Here is a 23,586-nt window from a genome sequence, read left to right on the forward strand (position 1 = left end):
GATGTATGTGCACCATATATATATATGTATGTAGGTATACATACGTTATATATGTATATATACGTGTGTGTGTGTGTGTGTGTGTGTGTGTGTGTATTTGACTCTTGAACAATGCAGGGAATTATGGACACCCACCCTCTCCACAGTCGAAAAATCCGCATACAGCTTATAGTCAGCCCTCCATATTCGAGTTTCCTCCGTATACGCAGATTCAACCAAGTGCAGGTCGTGCAGTACTACAGTGCTTACTATTGAAAAAGGATCTGTGTGTGAGTGGACCTTCGCAGTTCAATCTGTGTTATTCAAGGGTCAACTGTATACAGTTCACAGATTTGGAAACCAGGACTCCAAAAAGCTGAAGTAACTTACACAAGGTCACGTAACTCTAAGAGGCCACTCTAAAACACAGAAAGTGTAAAAGTCATTTTACTTTAATTAAAAAATCATGTAAAGAAAGTCACGTTAGCAAAATCAGATAGTCACCAAATATCAGTGAAGTCGTCACTGCAAAGTCCATACCAGATGGTCCTGCGTCCTCTTCTCCCCACCCCGGTTTGGGCTGGTGTATTTTGCAGCTATGCAGTAAAGACCTGGGTCGTTTGTGAGCCCTGAGAAGCAGAAAGCACATCCGCACGCTGGGGGCCTCTTGGGGGGTTGAAGTGGGGCTGCAGGTGGCCCCATTTCGCTTTCCTTCTGCTTTCTCGGTTTCTCTGTGCCGCTTCACTCGCCCTGGCCCAGCCTTCGGGGGTGTTCAATTCAGCAGCCGGGGAGAAAACCTCATCCGTTCCTCCTCAGACGGCTTTGAGGGGAAACAAAGGAGCAAGTGCAGTGGGGACGCACTGGCACTGAGAGATGATTTTTGAAGTCGTCTTCTGAGAACTGAGCCATGGTCCCAGATCTATGTCTGCTTCCCTGACCGGAAAGAGAACCTGGGTGGAGAGAGAGAGGGGTCAGAGGAAACAGAGCGAGTTCTGAAGTGGGAGGTGCAGAACCTCCTGCAAAATCCGTAAGCAGCTCCTGCAGGCCATTTCCTCGGGGCTCATTACGGGACAGGCACTGTTCCAGGGCTTTCCATCTACTAGCTCATTTCAAACTCATAACAACATGAGGAGGTGAGTACAGTCAATACCCCCATTTTATAGATGAGCAGACTGAGGTTATGGGAGGTTAAGTAACAGGCCCAAGGTCACACAGCATACCTTGGAACCACTGGGACTTGGGCCCAGAGCCCACGTAACTACTGTGCTAGACTGACAGATGGAGTCTGGAACCTTTTTTTTTTTTTAAATTTCTGATTTTAAGTGGTTTTTATTGTAGAGGAAGTGATAACTTCTCAATGGTACCTACAATTATAAAATAGATATTTGCAATGAATAAAGAGTAACATGTAAGTTCTTGGATATAACAGATAAAACATATAAAGATATCCCCTGAGGCATGAGTAACAAACTTTCAGTCCCCCTCATGCAAAGTTTTGAAAAGGAAGAATGACATCTGGGGGCTTCCCTGGTGGCGCAGTGGATAAGAATCTGCCCGCCAACGCAGGGGACACAGGTTCTATCCCTGGTCGGGGAAGATTCCACATGCCTCGGAGCAACTAAGCCTGTGCGCCACAACTACTGAGCCCGCGTGCCACAGCTACTGAAGCCCGCGCGCCTAGAGCCCGTGCTCCGCAACAAGAGCAGCCACCGCAATGAGAAGCCTGCACACCGCAATGAAGAGTAGCCCCCGCTCACCGCAACTAGAGAAAAGCCCGCGCTGCAACGAAGAGCCAGTGCAGCCAAAAATAAATAAATAAATAAAATTTTAAAAACAGAATGACATCTGGGGTTGATCAAAGTACAGTGACACAAAGTACAGTGTCAATGCTATTTCCAGTTGTAGGAAAGATGGCTGGTGGGCTGAAAAGTCAGTGATGGGGATACGGGCTCTTGCTTCCAGTCAAAGACAAACCTCTTGAGCACCGCTAGCAGCTCTGCCAGCAACAGCAGGACGAGCCCTTGACTCACATGCGGATACAGGCGTTAGGGCTCAGCCGCCCGCCCCCTGAGCCTGCGCATACCCCGCCAACCCCACTTCCCTGTCTCAGGAAACGTCATTCAAGCCAGCAACCGGGAGTTGTTCTCAACTCGTCTCCCCTCAGCCCACCTGCTGTATTTTAGTCACCACGCCCCAGCTATGTTCTGATCCCCCCACTTCTCATCTCCTCCACTGCCACCCGCAGGCCAAGCCACCAGGAGGAGCATAACAGCCTCCCCTCCCCCCACAATCCACTCATGGGGTGGCCAGAATGACCGCGTCACTGTGCAGAGCTCAGTCACTCCTCAGCTTAAACCCTTGCATGGCTCCCCACTGTCCTCAGGACAAAGACAAAAATCCTTCTCAGCATGACCTACTTCTTCGGAGAGTCGTTCATTCATTCATTCACTCATTCATTCCATTAGCTCAGTAATCTTGTCTGACGTGAATTTGTGGTCTCACGCTCTTTAAACCTGTGTCCTCAGGCTGGCTCACAAACATTGTATTTTTGCCGTATCAGGCTCAAACTCCAATTAAGTAACCCAAAGAACTCCCCTAGAAGAGGCAGAAAGAAACCAGTAGCTTATGGGGACTTCCCTGGTGGTCCGGTGGTTAAGAATCCGCCTTCTGATGCAGGGGACACGGGTTCGATCCCTGGTCAGGGAACTAAGATCCCACATGCCGTGGGGCAACTAAGCCCGCGTGTGGCGCAACCACTGAGCATGCGGGCCACGGCCGGAGAGAAGCCCATGCACCTCAGCAGAGGATCTCGCGTGCTGCAAAAAGATCCCGAACACCGCAACTAAGACCGACACAGCCAAAAATAAAATAAATCAATAAATAGTAAAAGAAAGAAACCAGTAGCTTATGGGTCTAGAAGCCTTGTTTACAGTGAGATCCTCAGCCAGTGAATGTCCCAAATAAACACCTTCAGATCTGACACCTGCTGTAGGGTGGAGATGCTCTTTCATTCATTATCTTACCTCGGGAGACCCTTTCTTGGGGAAGAGACACTCCCACTGGCCCTACTTGTCCCCTCAACACTTCTTCACAAAGCAGCCAGAGTGACCTTTTTATAGGTGACTATGGACATGTCACTCCCCAGCTTCAAACCTTCCAAGGTCTTTCCGAAGCACTTAGAATGAAACCCAAAGTCGTCACCGGGATCCACTCGGCCCCGAATGACCCGCTCCCTCCCCTTCTCCAACCTTGCCTCCCTTCTCTTTGCCGCTCCAGCCACCATGATCTCTGTTGCACAAGCTCTCTCCAGCCTCTGGCCTTTACACCTGCTGTTCCCTCTGCCGGAAGGCAGGGAAAACTCAGGTCGCTATGGCCTTCCAGGGCTCAGCTTGAATGTTGCCTTTCCATAGACGTCTTCTGGGACTCCCCAAATCTAAAGTAGCTCCCTATCGGGAACTTCCTGGCGGTCCAGTGGTTAGGACTCCGCGCTTTCACCGCCCAGGGCCCGGATTCGATCCCTGTTTGGGGAACTAAGATCCCATAAGTCGCGTGGCATGGCCAAAAATAACTTTAAAAAAAAAAAACCAGCTCCTGATCAACCTCTTTCTCAGCACCCTATTTAATGGTCTTCAGCACAGGTAGGGCCATCTGAAGCTGTCCCGTTAGTACATTTCCTGACCGGTTCACCCTCTGCCTCCCCTGCTGGAATGTAAGCGCCATGAGGGCAGGGAATCCGTCTTGCTCACTGTATCCCCAGCACCTAGACCAGTGCCTAGCACATGGTAGGCTCTCAATAAGTATTTGTTGGAAGAGTAAGTAAATGTGGTTTCAGGTGGTCTCGTCTGATAAAGCTGTTTCATGCAGCCATTCAAGAAAGCCTGGTAGGGCTTCCCTGGTGCCGCAGTGGTTGAGAGTCCGCCTGCCGATGCAGGGGACACGGGTTCGTGCCCCGGTCTGGGAAGATCCCACATGCTGCGGAGCGGCTGGGCCCGTGAACCATGGCCGCTGAGCCTGCGCGTAATACTTAACTGAACTAAGACACGCACTCGGGGGGCTGTTTGCCCCTGCAGAAGCATCCCCTCTCTTCACTAGCCTGCGGCTCCAGGCGGCTGAGCTCTGTGGGGGATCTCAACAAGCTCCCTTGTCCTCTAGCTTCCGGCTGGGCTCAGCCAATGGGAAGCGCCTGCACGCGTGGGGAGGGTGGGAAGAGAGAGAGGTGAGGGCATTCACTCCCTGCTCTGTCCGTGCCAGGCTTTGTTTCACTAGTTACTGTGTGCTCCTCTTCTAAAGGCCACATGCCTGTATGACTCTCCCCCTTCCCCTCACAGCTCCCTCCCCCCGCCCCTCTGCTGCCCACCCCAGGATGCTTCTCCATGCTTCTCCATCCCGCATCTCTGTTCCCACGTCTGTAAAATGTCCCTTCTTTAAATCTTTTCAGTCACTCCTTTTGCGTGAGCCTTTGTTGATAAGCAAGAACCCTGGATGATAGGCCCCACGGCCCTGCAATATCACTCCTGGGTATATATCCCTGGGAAATTCACACCCAGGTCCAGGAGAGGACATGAAGAAGCATGGAGATATTCACTGCAGCACTGTCCACAGTGGGGGAGGCAACCTGCGATCCCATCGCTGGGGTCAGAAACAAGTTGGATGTCTATGCTGCTATATGGACAGCTCTTAAAAACTGCTTAATGTCCATCCACAGATGAACGGATAAATCGAATGTGGTCTATACATACCATGGAATATCACTGGGCCTTAAAGAGGAAAGAAATTCTGACACGTGGTACAACATGGATGAACCTGAAGACATTATGCTAATCACATGAGCCAGTCATGAAAGGACAAATACTGCATGTCTCCACTTATATGAGGTCCCAAGGGTAGTCAGATTCATAGAGACCGAAAGTAGAGTGGTGGCTGCCAGGGGCTGGAGGAGGGGAACAGAAGAGTTAATGGTTAATGGGGACAGAGCTTCGGGACAGGATGACGAAACAGTTCCGGAAATGGATAGTGGTGGTGGACGCACAGGATCTTAATGCATTTAATGTGACTGAATTGGACACTTAAAAGTGATTAAAATGGTCTCACAGACAGAGAAAACAATCTTATGGTGAGCAAAGGGGAAGTGGCGGGGATGGATAAATTAGGAGTTTGGGATTAATAGATACAAACTACTGTATATAAAATAGATGAACAACAAGGACCTACTGTACAGCACAGGGAACTATATTCAATATCTTGTAATAACCTATAATGGAAAATAATCTGAAAAAGAATATATATATTTGTATAACTGAATCGTTTTGCTGTATACCTGAAACTAATACAACATTATAAATCAACTGTACTACAATTTCTTTATTATTATTATTTTTTTTTGGCTGCGCCACACGGCATACAGGATCTTAGTTCCCCGACCAGGGATCAAACCCGCAGCCCCTGCATTGGAAGTGTGGAGTCTTAACCACTGGACCACCGGGGAAGTCCAACTATACTTCAATTTTTAAAAAAATAATTAAGGGCTTCCCTGGTGGCACAGTGGTTGTGAGTCCGCCTGCCGATGCAGGGGACACGGGTTCGTGCCCCGGTCCGGGAGGATCCCACATGCTGCGGAGCAGCTGGGCCTGTGAGCCATGGCCGCTGGGCCTGCGCGTCCGGAGCCTGTGCTCCGCAACGGGAGAGGCCACAACGGTGAGGGGCCCGCGTACCGCAAAAAAAAAAAAATTAAAATGGTAAATTTTATGTTAGGTATGATTAAAATAAAAAATATGAGAAAAAAAAAAAAAGATCATTCAAACTCAGTTCTCAAAGCCCAAAGCATCTGACCATATATCGGCTAAAGCTATGCTGTCCAATACAGTGGCCACATGCCTTTTGAGCCCTTGAAACAAAACGAGTCTTTTTTTTTCTAAATTAATTAATTAATTTTATTTATTTTTGGCTGCGTTGGGTCTTCATTGCTGTGCACGGGCTTTCTCTAGTTGCGGTGAGCGGGGGCTACTCTCTGTTGCGGTGCACAGGCTTCTTATTGTGGTGGCTTCTCTTGTTGTGGAGCACGGGCTCTAGGGCGCGCGGGCTTCAGTAGTTGTGGCACACGGGCTTAGCTGCTCCGCGGCGTATGGGATCTTCCCAGACCAGGGCTCGAACCCGTGCCCCCTGCATTGGCAGGCGGATTCTTAACCACTGTGCCACCAGAGAAGCCCCGTAACGAGTCTTTAACTGAAATGTGCTGTCAGTGTAAAATACACATCAGATTTCAAGGGCTTACTATTTAAAAAAAAGAATGTAAAATATCTCATTAATAATGTTTTATAGTGATCACACGTTGAAATGATAATATTTTGGATGTGTTGGGTTAGTAAAATATATTATTAAAATTTAAAAAAGAGTTCCTGAGGGAATTCCCTGGCAGTCCAGTGGTTAGGACTCTGCGCTTCCACTGCAAGGGTCACGGGTTCCATCCCTGGTCGGGGTACTAAGATCCCGCATGCCACGGTACAGCCAAAAATTTTTTTAAATATGTATTTCTTTTTCTAAAAAAAAAGGGTGCCTGATAAAAAAGAAAACAACAACAGTGCTTAGTGAAGAAAAAAAAAAACAATACGAGGAAACAGAATGAAGTGTTAAACAAAATATCAGTTACTATTGAAAATACATCCACAAAAGACAATATACAATTTTTAGAACATGGTAAATAAATACCCATAGGAGACTGGCTGAGGGGGAGGGGAGCTGGGAAGCAGAATGGGAATGGGGGATGGGGATAAAGAGGGAACAAATAAAACCAAGAAGAAAGGGGTCTTACGCTCACAGCGAGGTGCATTGTGCCATGAGCTGAGACTCACTAATGCAACCCTATGTTCCTGAGATCCAAAAAGAGAAAAATAAAAATAAAATTTTCTCCTCTCTCTTGAAACAAAGGCATCTTAATTAAACCTGCCCTGGAAGGTAACTCAGAATCTCTGATCCCTCAAAATTATTTCCCTGTGAAGTTGGAGTCCACAAAGTCCTTGCAAAATAGGTCACTGCAGCACCCCCAGCTTAAGCACCACACCTGGTGCACAATATAGACTCAGTGAGGGTTTGTTGACTGACTAATGACCGAATGAATGGAAGAAAACAAGGTCCCCTCAGCCCTCCCTGAGAGGCAGGAATAATGGAGCAAGAGCCAGATGGCGGCCTAGGACCTGATACAGCCTGCGATGGTGGGTCGTTTGGATCGTACAGTCTTTATTTTTAATCTTAAATTATTTGCCAGCATTTGGAAATCAGATTCCATGAACAAATCCGGCTTCTCGGCTTCACTCAAGAAGCGGAAGCTCTGGTAACATGTTATTCCTAGGCCAGACAGAACTGAGGGGCAACTGTCCCCTACCCCACCCCACAGCCCCATCACTCATCCACATTAAGTGCTTGGCCCCCGTAGGCTTTCTAGTTTGCGATCCCTGATCGAGGCTGTTTCTCACTTTCGATCCAAAAGACCAGGAGCTGATAAACTGTCACCAGGCCGGACATTCTCAAAGCAACCAAGGCAAACCAGCTGCTCCCTTCAGCCTGGGGTGGAGGAAAGGTGTGCCTAATTGTACTGACATCTATCTGTAGACAGAAAAGGCACATCTCAAGGTGTGGTCCAAGGGTTCCCCACATCAGAACTGTCTGGGAATTTAGTAAAAATCCAGATTTCTGGGCCTCATCCTAGAACCGATGACTTGATATCTGAGAATCTGAATTTTAACTAGTGTCCCACACCCATGGTTTGAGGCACAGCAAGCAAAGAAACAAGGGATTAACAATGGTGCGTGAACACGAAGGGGGTATTCAGAGGACACTGCATTACGGGTCCCAGCGTTGGGAGACCCAGGGTCCTCCAAAGTTGGTGATGAACTAGCCCCCTTAAACTCCAATCATTATTGTTACTGTGTTTTTCTTGTGGTTGTAATATTATTATTATTTGGTTATTGTTATTATATCATAGGGAGGCAGTGGAGTGTAGAATCTGGATTTCCTTGGGCTCAAATCCTGACTTCACTGTTTACTATCTGTGTGACCCTGGGTACGTAACTTTACTTCTTGGTCTTTACTTCCCCATCTGTAAGTTGGGGATTGTAATAGTTCCTACCTCATAGGGTCACTGTGAAGAGTCAATGAATTAAAATATGTTAAATGCTTACGCTACTGCCTGGCAGATATTATAATACACCGGCAATGAGTTTTCATAGCAGCTGCAAGACCACCACCAGGAGAGCAGGACCTCCCCCTCTCACCCCAACTCCTTCCTTTAGTGATTATTTAGTGGCAACAGGGGGCAGCCAGGTGACTTACAGCTTCCTTATGATTGTCTCCTCCTTGTTACTGCTGGCATTGCTGGCCCTGGTAACCAGAGCATCTTTTTCTCTTCTTCCTCCTGGGCCTTCTCTTGCTGGGATCAGGCCACTAGGAAAAAGGAGACAAATAAGTGGGTTGTTTTATTGTAGATCTCTTATCTGTGCAGCTCTGAAAGTGAAGGTGCTTAATAATTATTATTATATTAATAATATTATCATTGAAATGTTACAGTTAGACATTCTGACTCAGATGATTAGAATCTTCCTTCCACCTTTCCACTGTTGACACCTCTTCTTTCTTTCCCTTGGCTAATTCCATTGGCTGGTACTTTAAGCTTCTCCAATTGCTAGAAATATAACCATGTATAAATCCTCTAACTTAACCCTTGATTTCCTAATTAGTAAAATAAGGATAATGAAAGTACCTAATTCCTAGGATTGAGGGATTAAGCGAGATAATAAATGGAATTCATTCATTCGTTCAACAAATATTATTAAGCTACAAATTGTACCAATGTATATAGACATAGCAATTAACAAAATAGATAAAATACCTTCTCTCATGCAATTTATATCCCATTGGGAAAGGAAACAGTCAAGAAACAAATAAATAAGTAAAATTTAAAAATATATAGTAAGTCAGATGGTGATAAGACCTAGATTGATATTGATCAATAAGATATTTAGGTCAGGTGACCCAAAGAGGGCCAGAGTACTTCCCTGGATTTGATGTACAGAAGTTGGAAGAAGGCTATTCTCTCTCACTTGCTGATTGCCAGCAGCCATGCTTCCTAAGATTCAGAGAAGGACTGTCTTTAATACAAAATAATAAGGCCAATAAAGAGAAGCAAAGAGGAAAGAAAGAGGCACACAGTCCCTGATTCCAACACTGAGGCCTTAGTTGCAGTTTTTCCTTTATTTCTGAGACCAGTTCCAGGATCCTTCCCAGCTATGTGACCGATAAAACTCCCTTTTGTGCTTAAGCTAGTTTGAATTGGATCTCTGTCACCTGCAACCAAAAGAAGGCTGACCACGGTGAAGCATTTAAATGTCTGACCCAGGGACTTCCTTGGTGGTCCAGTGGTTAAGAATCCGCCTTCCATGGGACTTCCCGGGTGGCGGAGTGGTTAAGAATCTGCCTGCCAATGCAGGGGACACGGGTTCAAGCCATGGTCCGGGAAGATCCCACATGCCGTGGATCAACCAAGCCCCTGCACCACAACCACTGAGCCTGCACTCTGGAGCCTGCAAGCCACAACTACTGAGCCCCCGTGCCACAGTTACTGAAGCTCAGGCGCCTGGAGCCCGTGCTCCGCAAGAGAAGCCACCGCAATGAGAAGCCTGTGCACTGCAATGAAGAGTAGCCCCTGCTCGCCACAACTAGAGAAAGCCCGCATGCAGCAACGAAGACCCAACACAGCCATAGATAAATAAATAAATAATTTTTTAAATATTAAAAAATAATCTGCCTTCCAATGCAGGGGATGCAAGTTCGATCCCTGGTGGGGGAACTAAGATCCCACATGCCGTGGGGCAACTAAGCCAGGGCGCCACAACTAGAGAGCCCACATGCTGCAACTAAGACCTGATGCAGCCACATAAATAAATAAATAAATATTAAAAAAAAAAAAGTCTGACCCAGTAAGCTCATTAGATCCACTTAGGTATTTTGTTGTGGTACCTACTGGTAAATTTATGTCGATGCTATAGGCATCAATTTTCCGCTTACTACAGACTGAATTCATATGTTGAAGCCCTAACCCTTAATGTTATGGTATTTGAAGATGGGACCTTTGGAAGACAATTAGGTTTACATGAGGTCATGAGGGTGGGCCCTCATGATGGGATTAGTGCCCTTGTAAGAAGAGACACCAGACGGCTTGCTCTCTCATTCTCCCCACCATTTGAGGACACAGCAAGAAGGCAGCTGTCTACAAGCCAGGAAGAGCCAGAACCAACCATACTGGCACCTTGACCTTGGACTTCTAGCCTCCAGAACTGTGAGAAAAAAAATTTCTATTGTTTAAGCCACCCAGTCTCTGGTGTTTTGTTATGGCAGCTTGAGCTGACTGAGATACCCCTTTAGGTATGAATGTCAGATAGCAGAATTTACCCCTCTCTCTCTTTCTTTGCAAAGAGTGGGCTCTTATTACTTAATATTATTTCTATTTTTATTATATATATTTATTATAATAATATTCATATGAGAATCATCTAAAAATTATCTTTTCCCACTATCTACCATTACATAACACCCTAAAACTTAGTGATTTAAAACTATGATGATTTATGACTTCTCATGATGGCTCTGTTTCTTATGGTTCATTTGGTGGTTCTCCTGATGGTCTAGTTTGGGGTTCTCAACTGGCTGCATTCAGTTGGAGGATCAGCTGGGGGCTGGATGCAGCTGGGGCTGTCATATGGGGCACCTTGGTTCTTCTTCATGTGACCTCTCCATGTGACTACCTTGAGCTTCCTCATAGCATGGTGGTCTCAAGGCAGCAATCTGAGAGCACAAACATGGAAGCTGCTAGGCCTTTTAGAGCCTTAACCTAGGAAGCCAAACAGCATCACTTCTACCACATTCGATTGGTCAGAGCAAGTCATAGGGCCGTCCAGATTCAAGGGGACGGAAAACAGACTCTACCTCTACTCCGATGAGAGGAGTGGAAAAATTTCATTGGAAAAGGAATGCAGGGGGACTTCCCTTGTGGCACAGTGGTTAAGAATCCGCCTGCCAAAGTAGGGAACACGGGTTCGAGCCCTGGTCCAGGAAGATCCCACATGCCACGGAGCTACTAAGCCTGTGTGCCACAACTATTGAGCCAGCGCTCTAGAGCTTGTGCGCCACAGCTGCTGAGCCCGTGTGCCGCAACTACTGAAGCCCGCGCGCCTAGAGCCCGTGCTCCGCACAAGAGAAGCCACCGCAATAAGAAGCCCGCGCACCGCAATGAAGAGTAGCCCCAGCTCGCTGCAACTAGAGAAAGCCCACGCGCAGCAACGAAGACCCAATGCAGCCAAAAATAAAATAAATAAATAATTAATTAATTAATTAAAAAAGGAATGCAGGATGGGAAAAACCGTTGTGACCATCTTTGGAAACAGTCGACCATCTCTGCTTTCAGTTAAAACTATCATTAGTATGAGCTTCGGCCTCCAAATTGATGCAGTTGCTAAGAGAACACCTCAGTTGACATTCTGGTTTCTCCAGAATATATAACACAGGAGACTAAACAGAATCCTGCTGTCTGTCTATTGGCCTGTACCAGATGGGAAGTGCACATCTGTTGTTCTCTGGGAATTCAAAACTGGAACTAACATGGGTTGCTTTATTCACTAGCCAGCTGCTCATGGCATCGGCAGTCTAAGAGTTCCTCTTTTTAATTAACCGTGTCTGGAGTACTTATTAAACGAGATGAAGACAGGTCTTTCCATTAGCAGCGTTCCAACCTCAGCAGAAGGAAGACAATTAAATTCCTGTTGGCAGAGCTCAGCTCTTTTGGATTTAGCTTCCTAGGACATTTTTACTTTGATGCTCTCTTAATGATGCCACATTGAATGAATTTAAGGAATAATATCATTGGAGCTTTGTTTTGTTTTGAATTAGAGTATTTCCTTACTTCCAAACTTTCCAAGTCCAAATGTGGCATGCTAATTAAAAGCTCAGGCTCTAATGTCAGGCTGTCTGACGCCATGTCTCAAGGTTGCCACCACCAGCCCTGGGACTTCAAGCAGGTACTTGACCTCTCTGACCCTTAGATCATCTTGGGGATAACATTACCCTAACTCATAGGCTTGCTGTGAACACTAATTGAAATGATGCTCGGGATACACTTAGCACATGGTAAGCATTGATAAATATTAGTTGGCACTACATTTTGTTTGTTTTGGTTTTTACTTTTTGGCGGCACCCTGAGGTATGTGGGATCTTAGTTCCCCCACCAGGGATCGAACCTGCGCCCCCCTGCATTGGGAGCTCGAAGTCTTAACCACTGGACCACCAGGGAAGTCCTGGCACCATGTTTTTATTCTCTTGATCTTTCCTTCTCCTGCCTCTAAGGAAACCTGCTTTGTTTAACTCAGTGTTTCCCAGACTTATTCAACCACAGAGCTCCTTTTTGCCGCGCTGTGTGGCTTGTGGGAACTCAGTTCCCCGACCAGGGATTGAATCCGGGCCACAGCAGTGAAAGCGCCGAATCCTAGCCACTGGACCACCAGGGAACTCCCTAGAGCTCCCTTTTCAAGAAATACCTACATAAAGTAAACTATTTGGGGAAACATGGTGCAGAAGGATAAAGTGAAGTCCAAACCTGCTATGTCAACAGCTTCCTTATTTCCTCTCTTGCTTGTCCTACAGTTCCTCCTCTACCCAGTATTATTGTGATCTTTTCTAACTTGTAATTTTTATACAATTTCAAACTTAGAGAAAAGGTGTAATCCTAGTACAAAAACTTCCCATATATCTACCCAGATCCCTCAAATGCTTATCCGTGTATCTATCTACCTACCCATCCATCCATCCATCCACCTATCCACCTACCCACTCACCCATGCAACCATCTTCTCCCTGAACCACTTGAGAGTAAACTGGAGAAAAGAATCTTACCCCCTCACTCCTAAATGCTTAAGTGTCTTTCCAGAGAACAAGGACATTCTCTCACATAACCAAGTCATTCAGTTATCAAAATCACCGCATTGATCTTTTAAAATAGTAAATCAGACTGTGTCATTCCCTTAAGATTTCCCAAGATCTTCACATTACACTTACAATAAAACTAGAGCTCCTGGGCTTCCCTGGTGGCACAGTGGTTAAGAATCTGCCTGCCAATGCAAGGGACATAGGTTTGAACCCTGGCCTGGGAAGATTCCATATGCCGTGGAGCAACTAAGCCCATGCGCCACAACTACTGAGCCTGAGCTCTAGAGACCGCAAGCCACAACTACTGAAGCCTGCGTGCCTAGAGCCCGTGCTCCGCAACAAGAGAAGCCACAACAATGAGAAGCCCATGCACTGCAACGAAGACCCAACACAGCCAAAAATAAATAAATTTATTTTTAAAAAAACCCCAAAACTAGAGCTCCTTCCTGTGTCCAAAAAGGCCACCCCTCCGTCTCTTCTGGACCGTCCTCTACCTCATATTCCAAGTTCCACCATGGTGGGCCTCTTTAATTGGCCAAATGGGTTCCTACCTCAGGGCCTTTGCGCTTCTTGTTCTACTTTTACGCAACCAAATCTTTACATGGTTGGCTGCTTCTTGTCATTCACCTCAGGGGGGTCTTCCCTGACCACCCAGTCTAAAGCAGGGCCCCCCCAGCACTCTGCTCTCTGTCATGTCACCTTGATCTACATTCTCTTCAGCATTCACCACCATTATCCTGTGTGTTCATTGCAGGCCTTCTGGCTGATTGCCTGTCTTCCCCCTAGACTAGCACGGACTTTCTGTTTTGTTCCTGCTCTACCCCCAGTGCCAGGAATAGTGTCTGGCATATAGTGGGTCTTCAATAAGTAGATTGGACGAACATAAGAACAGATATGTAATATATCAAGGAATTCTAGGCAGTGTCTTGCTCTGCGGTGTAGGAGCCCCAGGCGGCACAGCCCACCTCTTATAGCACTGCAGCTCTTCCTGCACCACCAGCAGCTGCGACTTGAGTTTGTTGCGCTCCTGCAGCACGTCTCTCAGCTCCTGTAGAGTAAAGCGTGGTCGGTTGGGATCTGTCAGGTCAACCACCATTTTGTCTGGTCCCAGGTTCATCTGTAAGAAAAGATATCACTTATACAGTTTCCCTCATGAGGATGGACTGTCCATCCTAGAAAGGAAACTTCTCTTGTTCTGTTACTACTCCCAGGGATCCGATGAGATGAGACGTTGCCTGTTGGAAGTGTTTGGTTGATGGTAAAGAGGCAAGAATTTCAAGTACCATTCTCCAAGAAAGGAGCCAGGGCTCCTTGGAGAAAAGCTGAGTCCAGGGCTGAAACAGGGAAAGTCCAAGTTGAGTCTGGAACATTCCATTGTGTAAGGGATGGAGACAGATCAAAAGGACACAGTTTGAAGGCACTCCTACTGGCCAAACTGAACGACTTGAGTATCCGCGTGAATAGTAACAGGAATGGATAGTAACCCATTAAATAAAAACAGGATTCAGGAATCCATACTTAAAATTTTTAATTTAGGGAATTCCCTGGTGGTCCAGTGGTTAGGACTCCAAGCTTCCACTGCGAGGGGCATGGGTTCAATCCCTGGTCGGGGAACTAAGATCCCACATGCTGAGTGGCGTGGCCAAAAAAATAAAATAAATAAAAATTTAAATTTAAATTAATTAACTAATTAATGGGGATGTAATGGCTAATCTTATGTGTCAACTTGACTGGGCTAAGGGATGCCCAGACAGCTGGTTAACCCATTATTTCTGGGTGTGTCTGTGAAGGTGTTTCTGGAAGAGATTAGCATTTGACTTGGTGACCTGAGTACAGCAGAGGCTCCTCCCCAGTGTGGGTGGGCTTCATCCAATCCATTGAGGGCCTGAATAGAACAAAAAGGTGGAGAGAGGGTGAATTCACTCCCTGCTTGAGCAGGACATCCTTCTTCTCCTGCCCTTGGACAGTGCACATCAACCCTCCTGGTTCTTGGGCTTTTGGACCTAGACCAGGACTTATGCCATCAGCCCCCTGACACAAGCCTTCTGACTTGGACTGAATTACACCACCGGCTTTCCTTATTCTACAGTTTGCAGGCAGCAGATTGTGGGTCTTCTCGGCCTCCATAACCACGTGAGCCGATTCCTATGATAAACAATTTCATCTGTGTCTATATCTACATCTATATCACCTATTGTTCTATTTCTCTGGAGAACTCGGACTAATACCAGAAAGGAGGAGGGGGATCTGTACTTTACAGAAGAATGCCAATTAATAAGTGTAGAAGATGATAGAGTCAGAAAATCATCCTTTTGCAACCAACGCAGTAATAATTGATTCAGGCAAGACTAATGAATGGACCTAAAACTTTGGGGTGAAAGTTTGTTGAGGAACAGGATATTTCACAGTTTCAAAGTACTTTCCCATAGGCTACTTATGCATTACAAAGGGAACAAAGACACCCTTACAGTGCAGAAATCTTGCAGACACCACCCTAACCAAGTGATAGAAGTTATCATCGCCAATAACGACAAACTGAATCAGGTGCCTCCTGATATGAGGCACCGAGAAGGACACAGCACACTTAAGTGGTATCCCTGCTAAACATGTATAACTTGAATCTAACCATGAGGAGACATCAGAACAAGCCCAAGTTGAAGGACATTCTACAGACTAACTGATATACAATCTTCAAAAAATGTCAAGGTCATGAAAGACAAGGAAAAGCTGAGGAACTGTTCCAGACTAAAGCTGGCTAAAGAGATATGTCCTAAAGGTGCCGTATAACCCTGCATTGGATCTTGCATCAGAAAAAAAAATGCGATAAAGGATATTATTATGAATTTTGAATAGGGATGGCCTATTAGATCTTAGTATTCTACCAACTTTTCCCCTGAATTCAATTATTTATTGTGGTTATGTAACAATATGTCTTAGGAGATACACACTGAAGTATTTAGTATTTAGGGTGAAAGATCCTAATCTTTTACTAACTCTGCAGCTAACATAATGTCTGAAGATTCTGAGCAAATAAATAATATATAGACATAAATATTTGTTAAATATGAGTACACATGTGCATATATACATGTATGTATATGTGTGTATATAATACTTCAGTGTGTATCTCTTAAGACATAGTATACACACACACAAACACATATATACATACACCTGAATATAACACCTGAATTGAGGTGAAGGGTATACAAGTGTTCATTGTACTTATCTTGCAACTCTTCCATAGGTTTGACATTTTTTCAAGCTAAAGTTAAAATAAAGCAAATTTTTGAAAACAACCTAAATGTCCATTAGCAGAAGTCTAGTTAAACAAACTAAGGCACAACCACACTCTGGAATATTCTACAGGTGACAAAGAGAATAAGCCACACTATAAAGAGAAATGCAATAGTGACCACATTCCTCTTCTCGGATTGATAAACATCAGCGTGTTTGAAAACACACTGTGTTGTAAAAGCTGTGGGGAAACCAGTTCCTTCACCGATTGCAGAGGGAGCCAATCTCTTTAACCCCTTTGGAGTGCAACTTGACAATACTTATTAAACCTTCCAATGTAGGGGACTTCCCTTCCCTGGTGGCGCAGTGGTTGAGAATCCGCCTGCCAATGCAGGGGACACGAGTTCGAGCCCTGATCCGGGATGATCCCACGTGCCGCGGAGCAACTGAGCCTGTGCGCCACAGCTACTGAGCCTGCGCTGTAGAGCCCGCGAGCTGCAACTGCTGAAGCCCACACACCTAGAGCCCGTGCTCCGCAACAAGAGAAGCCACCACAATAAGAAGCCCGAGCTCGTTGGTCTCGGAGGCAGAAGCGAGATGACGAAGGGAACGTCCTCGTTTGGAAAGCGTCGGAATAAGACGCACACGTTGTGCCGCCGCTGTGGCTCTAACGCCTACCACCTTCAGAAGTCGACCTGTGGTAAATGTGGCTACCCTGCCAAGCGGAAGAGGAAGTATAACTGGAGTGCTAAAGCTAAAAGACGAAATACCACCGGGACTGGTCGAATGAGGCACCTAAAAATTGTATACCGCAGAATCAGGCATGGATTCCGTGAAGAAACAACACCTAAACCCAAGAGGGCAGCTGTTGCAGCATCCAGTTCACCTTAAGGATTTCAATTATTAGTCACGCAATAAATGTTCTGGTTTTGAAAAAAAATAAAAAAAATAAGAAGCCCGTGCACCACAACGAAGAGTAGCCCCCACTCGCCTTAACTAGAGAAAGCCCGCGCACAGCAATGAAGACCCAATGCAGCCATTAATTAATTAATTAAAAAAAAAAATTCCAATGTGGCTTTCCTTTGACCCAGTGAATCCACTTCCCCTAGATACTGAGGGGGCCAACTGCTACAGGTCAGAGTAATTCACTGTTGCATGGGGTCGGAGCAAACGATTGGAAAATGAAGGTCTTTTGATAGGAAACTTGTTAAAGCAGAGATTCTGAACCTTTTTTTGTGTGTGCCGTGGACCCTTACGGCAGCCTGGTAAAGCCCACGTGGATTTCATCTCAAAATACTGATTTTAAATGTATAAAAGGCATAGAATTACAAGAAAACCAACTAAGATAACACACTCATCAAAATCTTCTAAAAATAAATTTGTGATTCCTAGACCTGCTTCTTTATTAAATAACACGATGTAGCCACAGGTCTAATAAGATACAGAAGGAAAACAAAGTTTTGAGTTCTGCACTACACTGTAATGGGATATGAAAACATCTGTGATTTCCATTGGTGATTGTCACAGGTACTGCTAATATTACTGTGGTTTGTTGTCTATAGTCATAATTGAAGAAAGTGTTATATTTCAGATGGAGGTTGGTGAAAATAAAAATACAATTTCTTCTCATGCAAGTTCATAGATTTTGCGGATTAGAATCATGGTCCTCTTGGGGGGTTCCAAAAACTCCAAATTAAGAACCCTTACGTTGAGCAATTGATAACACTGTACGGTGGAAGTTTTCAAAAACCATTAAAAGGTGAGGAAGCTCTTTATATTCTGATTTAGTACAACTTTCATGCCATGTTAAGTGAAAATAAGCAAGAGGCAGAACGGGGTATATATTATAATACCATTTGTGTGAATAATGGAAAAATATATTCATATCTGCTTGTGTTTGCACAAAGTATCTCTGGGTACTTTAAGAAACTGATCATTTTAATTTTTTCTAGGGAGGGGAAGTGGTGGCTAGGGGTGGAGAGAGATGGGGAGGGAGCTTTTCCAAGGCAAACACTTTTGTAACACTTGAATTTTGAACTTAAATTTTTAAAAAAGAAAGGAAACAAACTATTCTCATACCCATTGTGATGGCTACTGTAATCAAACAAACAAATCAGAAAGTAAGTGTTGGCAAGGATGTGGAAAAATTGGAACGCTTGTGCATTGCTGGTAGGAATGTAAAATGGTGTGGTCACTATGAAAAACTGAATGGCAGATCCTTTAAAAATTAAAAATAGAATTATCATGTGATGCAGCAATTCCACTTTTGGGTATATACCCCAAAGTCTTGAAAGCAGGGACTTAAAGAGAGATTTATGGATCCACGTTCATAGCAAAATTATTCACACAAATCAAGAGGTGGAAGCAACCCAAGTGTCCATCAACAGACAGATAAACAAACTGTGGTGGATCCATACAATGGAATAGTATTCAGCCTTAGAAAGGAAGGAAATTCTGACACATGCCACAACATGGAAGAACCTTGAGGACATTAAGTGAAATAAGCCAGTGGCAAAAGGACAAAGATTATCCGACTCTGCTTATATGAAGTACCTAGGATAGGTAAATCCATATAGACAGAAAGTAGAACAGTAGTTACCAGAGGCTTGAGGGAGAGGGGGCATTTGGAGTTAGTGTTTAGTGGGTACAGAGTTTCAGTTTCGTTTCGCAAGACAGGAGTTTTGGAGAGGATGGTGGTGATGGTTGCATAATAATGGCTGTGAATGTACTTAAGGCCACTGAACTCTGCACTTAAAAAGATGGTAACTTTTATGTCTACCACAACTGAAAATGGTAACTAAAAAAAACAAGAAAGAAAGAAACACTAGGGCATATTTTTATAAACTGTCTAGTGACACTAAATATTCATTTTCTCTGCCTTTTGCCCCACCCCTCTTCTTAAGACTACAGTTTGGGAGGAAAACGTGCCAGCTCATCCGCTGGCTGACAAGCTCGTCCGCTATGCCCCAGACAGGAAATGACCCGGCCCCCGTGCAGACCACACTGTTCATGGTCCATGATGGGGCTTCCTCCATATCCTTGTGCCTGGAGCTGGAGGTGACAGGAAAAGAGCACAGAATGTGAGCTGAGGGATCTTAGGCAAGTCATTTAACTGCTCTTGAATCTCAAAAGTCAGGCTACTAATCATGACACTCAACCATCTCATATGACGGATACTAAAGAAGAACCTTATCTACAAATATAATTGTCACCGTGAGCAATGAGTAGGTGAAATAAAAGAGTACCAAGGAAGCTACCAGAAACCTTCACTCTTCCCTATGAGTTTCAGCCACCCAGTTCCTGCTGTCCTTTCATGGCATACTTCTCAGTTTGTAATCCTGTAGTCTAGTTTCGGAGGTCTGTGTGTCTTGCCTCTCCCACTAGATGTGAAGCTCCGTGAAGGCAGGGACCTTGTCTAATTTAGTGCCATAGCTCCAGAGCCCACACAGTGCAGTCATTCATCAAATGTTACTACAAGAAAGGTCATAGGTCTGTATTTTAGTACAGTGTGGTTATGACTAGCATCTCTGAGCTCAAATCCTGCCTCCACCTCTTACTTGTTAAGTCCTCAGGCAAATTACTTAACTGTTCTATGCCTCCATTTCTGTAAAATGGGAATAATAATAGTATGAGGATTAAATGAGATAATCCCCTTGGGGCAGTTTTTTTTTTTTTAACTATAGCTGGAAATTCACTAGTGAGTCATGATATTAATTCAGTGAGTTGCAAAATAATTTAAAAATTCATAAAAATAGAATAGGAAAGTATGACTGTACATCATGTTTAGTAAGGGAGAGTTAGGGTAAATTGTTGAAACTTCTGTTTCATCAATACTGGATATCAACGTAAAATGTAATTTTGTAAAATGGGGGTATAACATATATACAGAAAAATGCACTAATCTTGAGTTTATAGCTTGACAATTTTTACCATATGTGTACACCCATGTAACCACACCTGGATTAATTCTCTATAAATGTCCCTCCTGCCCCCCCCCCATTCTCCCATCCCAGGGCTACCATCAACCTGTCTTCTATAAGTAAAGATTAGTTTGCCTGTTCTTGAATTCCACGTGCAGGATGCTCTCTTTTGTACCTGGCTTCTGTCTCTCAATGTAGTATCTGTAGGATTCATCCATACAGTTGTGTGTATCACTACTCTGCTCTTTTTCATTGTTGTGTAGTATCCCATCATATGAATGCACCACAATTTAAAAAAATGTATTCCTCTTTTCCATTTAGATTGTTTCCAGTTTGGCACAATTATGAATAAAGCTGCTCTGATTTTTTTTTTTTCAGTACGCGGGCCTCCCACTGCCGTGGCCTCCCCCGCTGCGGAGCACAGGCTCTGGACGGGCAGGCCCAGAGGCCATGGCTCACGGGCCCAGCCGCTCCGCAGCACGTGGGACCCTCCCGGACCGAGGCACGAACCCGTGTCCCCTGCATGGGCAGGCGGACTCTCAACCACTGCGCCACCAGGGAAGCCCTCTTTTTTTTTTTTTAATTAATTAATTAATTAATTTTTGGCTGAGTTAGGTCTTTGTTGCTGTGCGGGCTTTCTCGAGTTGCGGTGAGTGCGGGCTACTCTTCGCTGCGGTGCGCGGGCTTCTCATTGCGGTGTCTTCTCTTGTTGCGGAGCACGGGCTCTAGGCGTGCGGGCTTCAGCAGTTGTGGCTCACAGGCTCTAGAGCGCAGACTCAGTAGTTGTGGCGCACGGGCTTAGTTGCTCCGTGGCATGTGGGATCTTCCCGGACCAGGGCTCGAACCCGTGTCCCCTGCATTGGCAGGCGGATTCTTAATCACTGCGCCACCAGGGAAGCCCTGAATATTCTTATATGTATCTTTTTGTGGTCATAAGTACTAATTTCTCTTTAGTTAAAAAGCATTTCTTACTCTAGGTCAAAGTTTCTCAAAGTGTGAAACCTGGACCAAGAGAATCAGCATCATCTTGGAACTTGTGAGAAATGCAGATTCTCAGGTCCCATTGCAGACCTACTGAGTCAGAAACTCTGCAGCTGGGGCCGGGCAATCTGTGTTTTAACGAACACTCAAGGTGATTTTGATGGCTGCTAAAGCTTGAGAACCACTGCTCAAGGTCCTGGTCAAAAATGCAGGAAGCCGCTGCTTTAGAACACACTCGGCACAGGGGCCAGCACCGAGCAAGTGCTCGATTAATGTTAACCATCTTAACGCTTCTAATCTGAGGACTGCATACTCGTAGTGATTTGTTTTGAGGGGCTTGGATGTTCAAGAGAAGAAAGCGTCCCCCCTGCCAGTGGCCGCTCCCAGCACTCACCTCCCTGCCGGCCGCCGAACTCTCTCTCCGCAGCCCCTCCACCTCCTTCCGGAGGTTGTCCCGCTCCATTCTTAGCTCCTCCACCGTCAGGCTGCCCTCATTGACCAGCGCCTCCAGCATCTCCAGGACGCGGACGATCTTGAACTGCAGCTGTGTCACCCGGGGGTCGCTGCCCAGGGCCATCAGCTCGCGGCCCATCACGTAGGAGATGTCATATACGTCCTCGGCGGTCAGCTGGAAGGGGCTCTTGCCCAGGGCCCCCTCGGGCCCAGCCTCGTCCCCCTCCTCCTCTTCCTCCTCTCGCAAAGGGGGCTCCTCCATGGCCGCCCAGACCCCCGCAGCCTCCGGAGCTGCTGCTTTCTCGGAGTCTCCGAATGTCCAGCTTCCTCCCGGCACGGAAAACTTTCCGCGGGTCAGTGGACCCTGCCTGTTCAGGGCGGGGCAGGAGCAGCCAATCAGCGCAGCCGAGGGGTGGGCCCGGAGAGGGGCTGTAGGAGGAGGCCACGCAGGGCAGATCTCTGGCCAGGACTCCCGGTGCACCGTCCCAGCGGAGGCCCGTGCTGGAGTGTGGCCTCCAGGTTGTGGTTGGGGCACGAAAGGACAAGGGAAAGGGAGGGCCGCCGCGAAGAGGAACAGAGAGGTTAAGGGGTGACAGTGATCGCTCCCAGCCCGAGAGCTGTTGCAGACGGGGAGGGGCAGCGACCCCAGCTCCGCCCTTGGTGACAGCCACCGCAGAAGCCGGGTGTCCACGGAGACAGGGGCGGAGTTTCCACCGCATTCTGGGAAGGAGGCTAAAAAGCACACAACTCTTTCCTTTCTGCACTCAGGTGTTCCAGCCATAGAATTTGCATGGTACGGGGAGGCAGATCCGGTCTCTGAGAATATTTCCTGAAGCGTGCGGCAAAGCAGAAAACAGCAGTTGGTGGCAGCGCGCGGGAGTCTATTGGTCTGTGTTGCGCAGAGCTTCCAGGCCTATGGTCACCGGGACCGGCGGCATCTGACCCTCAGTTAAATGGAGATTCCCTGCGCTATGCACCTGGCTCTATCCTGGGTTCCTCCACTTGACCAGCGTGTGGCCTTTGCAAGTTACTTAAGTCCTCCGAGCCTCACTTTACTCCTGGGTAAATAACCGTACCTACGGAGTAGGGTCGTTGTGAGGAATATATGAGATCATGAGACAATGACTGTGACAAAAAGCGCTTAGGAAAGGCTCAAAAAATATTAGCGGGTATTCTGGATTCTTCCCTCCAACAAACCCTAAGCTTGTGTGCCAGGCGCTTGGCACTTGGGTTGGGAAGGGAGGAGTAATAGATAAGACAAAAATCACCGCTTCGAAATTAGAAAACATTCTGCAGCTACACAGGGTATGACTGAGAATATTAGCAGTGTGGATTACAAAACGGGTTATTTTAGATTTAATTCAGGGTTTGTAATAGTCATAGGCAGACAATCCAGCAATGGAGCTTGTCTTTCCCAGGAACGTATTGGCAGTTTTCTTCGTGGTAGGTGTACCAGATTTTCTCCACAGTGAAGCTGTGGAGTCAAAATGGAGAGTGGACAAGGATAAAACAAACAAACAAAAAGCAAACAAACAAAACAGACACTAATTTCAGATGGTACAATGGTACAATGTTTTAATGATCAAACAAGGCCCCGGGCAAGGGCTCAGTAATCCATTAGTCACAGACCTGACGACACCCTGTGATTAAATATGGAGAAATATTAGGCTTACCATAAGTATAATATGGCATATCCATACAATGGACTATTATTCACTCATAAAAAGGAATGAAGGAATAGAGGGTCCAGAAAGAAACCCTCACAAAACACGGTCAAATTATTTTCAACAAGGGTGCCAAGACTGTTCATTGGGGAAAGGATAGTTTTTTCAACAAATGGTGTTGGGAAAATTGGATACCCACATGCAAAAGTGTGACGTACCTTACCTTACACCATATACAAAAATTAACTCAGAATGGATCAAAGGCCTAAAGCTACAAAACTCTAAGAAAACATAGTGGAAAAGCTTTATGTCAATGGATTTGGCAATGAGTTTTTAAAAAACACGGAAAAAGAAACAAAAGAAAAAATAGATAAACTGGACTACAT

The 23,586-nt window shown here is 45.8% G+C and overlaps 2 protein-coding genes across 3 annotated transcripts; one reads left to right on the forward strand and one right to left on the reverse strand.

Annotated features, from left to right (window-relative positions):
- Window positions 1-405: 405 nt before the first annotated feature.
- On the reverse strand, window positions 406-21,996 carry RILPL2 (Rab interacting lysosomal protein like 2). Of its 2 annotated transcripts, none has more exons than XM_079941812.1 (4): window positions 21,478-21,996; window positions 13,911-13,993; window positions 8,305-8,415; window positions 406-929 (listed from the first exon to the last, which is right to left on the reverse strand). In XM_079941812.1, exons 1-4 carry the CDS (start codon window positions 21,796-21,798, stop codon window positions 899-901), a joined length of 546 nt encoding a protein of 181 aa, XP_079797938.1. In that variant the 5' UTR covers window positions 21,799-21,996; the 3' UTR covers window positions 406-898. The 2 variants fall into 2 exon arrangements, with proteins under 2 accessions (XP_079797938.1, XP_079797937.1); XM_079941811.1 differs by having other exon boundaries at window positions 13,911-14,062; window positions 21,478-21,984.
- On the forward strand, window positions 16,774-17,830 carry LOC307196668 (large ribosomal subunit protein eL37-like). The gene has a single exon (XM_079941813.1). It carries the CDS (start codon window positions 16,780-16,782, stop codon window positions 17,071-17,073), a length of 294 nt encoding a protein of 97 aa, XP_079797939.1. The 5' UTR covers window positions 16,774-16,779; the 3' UTR covers window positions 17,074-17,830.
- Window positions 21,997-23,586: the final 1,590 nt, after the last annotated feature.

The sequence above is a fragment of the Stenella coeruleoalba genome (assembly GCF_951394435.1).
Source record: "Stenella coeruleoalba genome assembly, chromosome: 14".
Classification (NCBI taxonomy): Eukaryota; Metazoa; Chordata; class Mammalia; order Artiodactyla; family Delphinidae; genus Stenella; species Stenella coeruleoalba.

Coding starts and splice junctions, on each gene's coding strand:
- RILPL2 (XM_079941811.1), bottom strand. CDS start 21,798: ATGGAGGAGCCCCCTTTGCGAGAGGAGGAAGAGGAGGAGGGGGACGAG. Junction 14,063..21,477: donor GTTCGGCGGCCGGCAGGGAG/GTGAGTGCTGGG, acceptor CTTTTCTTACAG/ATGAACCTGGGACCAGACAA. Junction 930..8,304: donor GAGACAATCATAAGGAAGCT/GTAAGTCACCTG, acceptor CTCTCCACCCAG/GTTCTCTTTCCGGTCAGGGA.
- LOC307196668 (XM_079941813.1), top strand. CDS start 16,780: ATGACGAAGGGAACGTCCTCGTTTGGAAAGCGTCGGAATAAGACGCAC.